The sequence below is a fragment of the Mytilus edulis genome, chromosome 11, assembly GCF_963676685.1.
Source record: "Mytilus edulis chromosome 11, xbMytEdul2.2, whole genome shotgun sequence".
Taxonomy (NCBI): domain Eukaryota; kingdom Metazoa; phylum Mollusca; class Bivalvia; order Mytilida; family Mytilidae; genus Mytilus; species Mytilus edulis.
In genome coordinates this window covers 45,396,499-45,400,138 of record NC_092354.1, presented here as the reverse complement: position 1 = coordinate 45,400,138, position 3,640 = coordinate 45,396,499, and the positions used below count along the sequence as shown (strand labels likewise).

Below are 3,640 nucleotides of genomic sequence, written 5' to 3'. Positions count from 1 at the left end.
GGATTTCAAAGTTATTAAATGATAAGAACATATACCATCATGTTACATTAAATGAGGTGAAAGCAAACTATGTGGAAAGATTGAATAAAACTTTAAAAACCATGATATATAGATATTTAGCAAAACACAAGTCAAACAGATACATCGATTCGTTACAGGATTTAGTGAAGTCATATAATGCCACTCCACATAGGTCACTAGATAACATAGCACCAAAGGATGTTAATGCAGATAACGCAGCTAACCTCTGGGCCTACATGTACTTGAGACCTAAAAAGAAACGTAAAGGAAAGACTTCTAATGTTATCAAGAAAGGAAAGAAAGCCTTTAGAAAAAGTGTATATAAATATAGAAAAGGACAACTAGTTCGTATTTCGAATCAGCGTAGACCTTTTCAACGTGTCTATAATGAACAATGGTCGTATGAGGTATTCAAGATATACGCACGCTTTCAAATGCAGGGGCTTCAAATGTATAAGCTGGCCGACCTACTGGAACAACGGATTCTGGGGAATTTTTATTTTTCGAAAGTGCAACCTGTAAACAAATCAGAAGATGCATTGTGGGAAATTGAAAAAATCATAAAGAAAAGGAAGAGGAACAAACAAGTTCAGTATTTTGTGAAGTGGTTGGGATATTCGGAACGATTCAATTCTTGGGTTGCTGAATCAGATGTTAAAAATCAGTAAAACTATGTCATCCACCAACAGTTTCTTCTTATTCATAGACAGTGACTCGGAGCAAAATAAAACTTATTTCCCAGACAATACTTCAACGAATTTCAAAATTCATCTGTCTGAACCTTTGCAACTCGACAATATTTGGAAAGTGGCATTGACTGAGATACGCATCAAGGAGGATAATAGAACTACGTTTATGGGTAGTTTGTATGTTTTGTGCAATCTGGTAGATTATTCCATTGTTAATGGGGGACAAAAACAACTTATACTTCGTAGATTGCAATGTAATAAAAAAGGAAACTGCACCCACAAATATGAATCACCACATTATCTATCGATACATAAAACGCAAATATTTGACATTGAATTCTTTATATTGGACGACGAATTGAAAACTCCATCATTTTTGAAGAAGACGGTGTCACTAACACTACATTTTCGACAGTATCCATTTTTTCATTAGACAGAATATTTATGACATGGATATCTCTAACTTGTATATCCCAAATGTAACAACATGGATTAAGTATTATCACGACAGCATAAATAAACATACATTTAATGGGAAAAAACGTAACGAGAGAGGAGGATCTTTAGTCAGTGGGGCAAAGACAATCATCACCCAATAGAAAATAAGAAGAAGAATGAATCATCGCAAATGGATGTAAATGATGTTCCAGTTAAAATAATTTAGCCTGCCCAGGCCGTTGTAGAACAAGTTGTAAATAATTGTATACTTACATATTACAATCAAAAGTGTCCATAAGAAATAAGTTTTAAGGTGGTTTAAATCATCTTGCTCTGATTTTTAATCTTGGGCTTGAGTAGTGATTGTATCTGTTGTTGGTGGCTTAGTTAACGTTTCAGTTGTGGTGATATCCTCATTTCTGTCGGTGTCAGTAATGGTGTTGGTGTCAGTAATGATATGTGTAGTTGACGCCTGTTTTTCAGTTCTTTGTGTTTGGGGAGTGTCAGTAATGGTGTTTGTAGTTAATAGCTGAGTTTCAGTTGTTTTTCTTTGTGCTTGGAGAGTGCTATCCCCATTTCTGCTAGTTTTTGTCGTTGACATGAGAAAATCTATCTGAAAATGAAAAAAAATTATAAAAAAGTTAATTTATAGAATCATGTACATGTGCGAATTTAGCTCAATGAATATAAAATTTAAAAAGTATATGCATGACCGTAAAAGCTTAAAACTGAATTCAGAATTTATTAATACAATTTATATAACTTTTGAGCTGTGGATTACGTAGCTCCCTTGTCTCAAAACACCACATCTGAATATTGAACTTCTTGGAATAGGCTGACATTCTTTGTGTTTGTCAAAGATAATAGATGTTGATAAAAAAAACAGAACTCAAAAAGACAATTGCTGAAAGTGCGAACATTTTTACAAATGCATGTTTCTGTGACGTAATACTCAAGTTTTGCTAAAAGAATGAAAGGTTCCGAGCTTTCGATTTTCAAATATGATTTTATTACTTGTAAACGAATAAAAAATTGTATGTTTCTGTTAAATAACATATTACACTGTTATCATAGTTAAAATAATTAAATTGTAGTAAATATCTTTTACGAATGCTGTTGATTATAGGTTGCGAACAATGCATACTTATTTTTTCCTTACATATTTATATAATTGCGGTGTAGTATCAAATTAATAATATCTTTATTTGTCTGGGTTATGTAAATAATATATTCCACTAAATGGTGTTTTCTCGTGTTTCTATTGAACATCTAACTCTATCATTCCGTTTTTATTATATACAAGTCTAAATTGAAAACAACGTTCAAACCTGTAATTGCATTGGATAAAAACTGCAATTTTTATACGTGTGCATGCAAAACAAATTTCTTGGTAGAGGGGTCTAAATACACCACAAACAACACATATATATATAGAGAGAGAGAATGAATGTTGATTTAGTATAATGTGTCATAATACTACTATACGCACATCATGACCCTTAACTTTACAAAACCGACACATTGAATTTTGTGCAGGGAATGATTGTCTATTTAGACAGTACCTACCACATCCTTGACAAGATGAACTCTGTGGACTATGGTACTTTCGTTGCTGGAAAATGGTTTTCGGTCGTTGTTGGTAGTTTTGCCTTTGGTACGGTCCATTTGACTGGTTATTGTTGTGGGCCTGTATGGCTGACTTCTCGGCGACGCTACTGCTAAGTTTGTCCGTTAACATGGCCGACAATCTGTCCTCCATACTGGCTATGTTGGCTACCTGCAAAGTCAGATTTTCAATAGGCTTTGCCGTCGTCATCTGGACCGTTTTCTCCGCAATCGAGGCTGCATCCAAAAACTGTTGATGTGTCTTTGGTACTTGAGGCATTACTATTGCTGCGAGATCTGGCCTCAGTCCTCAAACTAGCATGCTCACCAGGATGGCTTCTGGAACGTTGCTGTCGGAAGTTTGTGCCAGAATTCTATTGATGTAGTCATCGACCGATTCAGACTGATTTTGCTTTAAGTGCTGGAGGCTGTATTTGAGGTTTCGTCTCTGGAATCGCTTCAAAAACGCCTCCTTCAGACGCTGCAGGTTCCTACGAACGCCTTCCTCCAGCGAATAAAACCAGTCTTGCACAGTGCTGGATACATGCATTGGGAACACGCCAACTGTGTCGCTATCCGTGAACCTGAACAAGGTGCAATACTGTATGAAGAGACTCCAAAACTTGATAGGATTTTCGCCTCTTCCCTCGAACCTCTGCAGGGTCACGTTTCCCATATGTTTTGGTCCCCGTGATTCAGGTTGGGACGCCTGTGGTACTTGCGGCTGTAACTGGTTAAGCTGCATTTGCAGTTGAAGCTGCCGTTCCAAGTTTTGAACATGCAACTTTAACTGCTGCTTTTCCGGGTCTTCTTGTGACGGGAGTTGCTGCCGCATCGGCACTTGGTCAGGCGTGGAAATGCTTGGCGGCTGTGCCAACGGCTGCAAT

General features: G+C 36.7%; 1 protein-coding gene across 1 annotated transcript; it reads right to left on the bottom strand.

Annotated features, from left to right (window-relative positions):
- Positions 1 to 1,488: 1,488 nt before the first annotated feature.
- LOC139494302 (uncharacterized) lies at positions 1,489 to 3,033 on the bottom strand. The gene is made up of 2 exons (XM_071282469.1): positions 2,715 to 3,033; positions 1,489 to 1,757 (listed from the first exon to the last, which is right to left on the bottom strand). The coding sequence occupies exons 1-2, from the start codon at positions 3,031 to 3,033 to the stop codon at positions 1,489 to 1,491; spliced, it is 588 nt and encodes a 195-aa protein (XP_071138570.1).
- Between the last annotated feature and the right edge of the window lie 607 nt (positions 3,034 to 3,640).

Bases quoted from the DNA above. Each gene is read 5' to 3' on its own strand.
- LOC139494302 (XM_071282469.1), bottom strand. From the start codon at position 3,033: ATGCCTCAAGTACCAAAGACACATCAACAGTTTTTGGATGCAGCCTCG. The intron at 1,758-2,714 runs GTAGGTACTGTC...ATTTTCAGATAG, and splicing joins TTCATCTTGTCAAGGATGTG to ATTTTCTCATGTCAACGACA.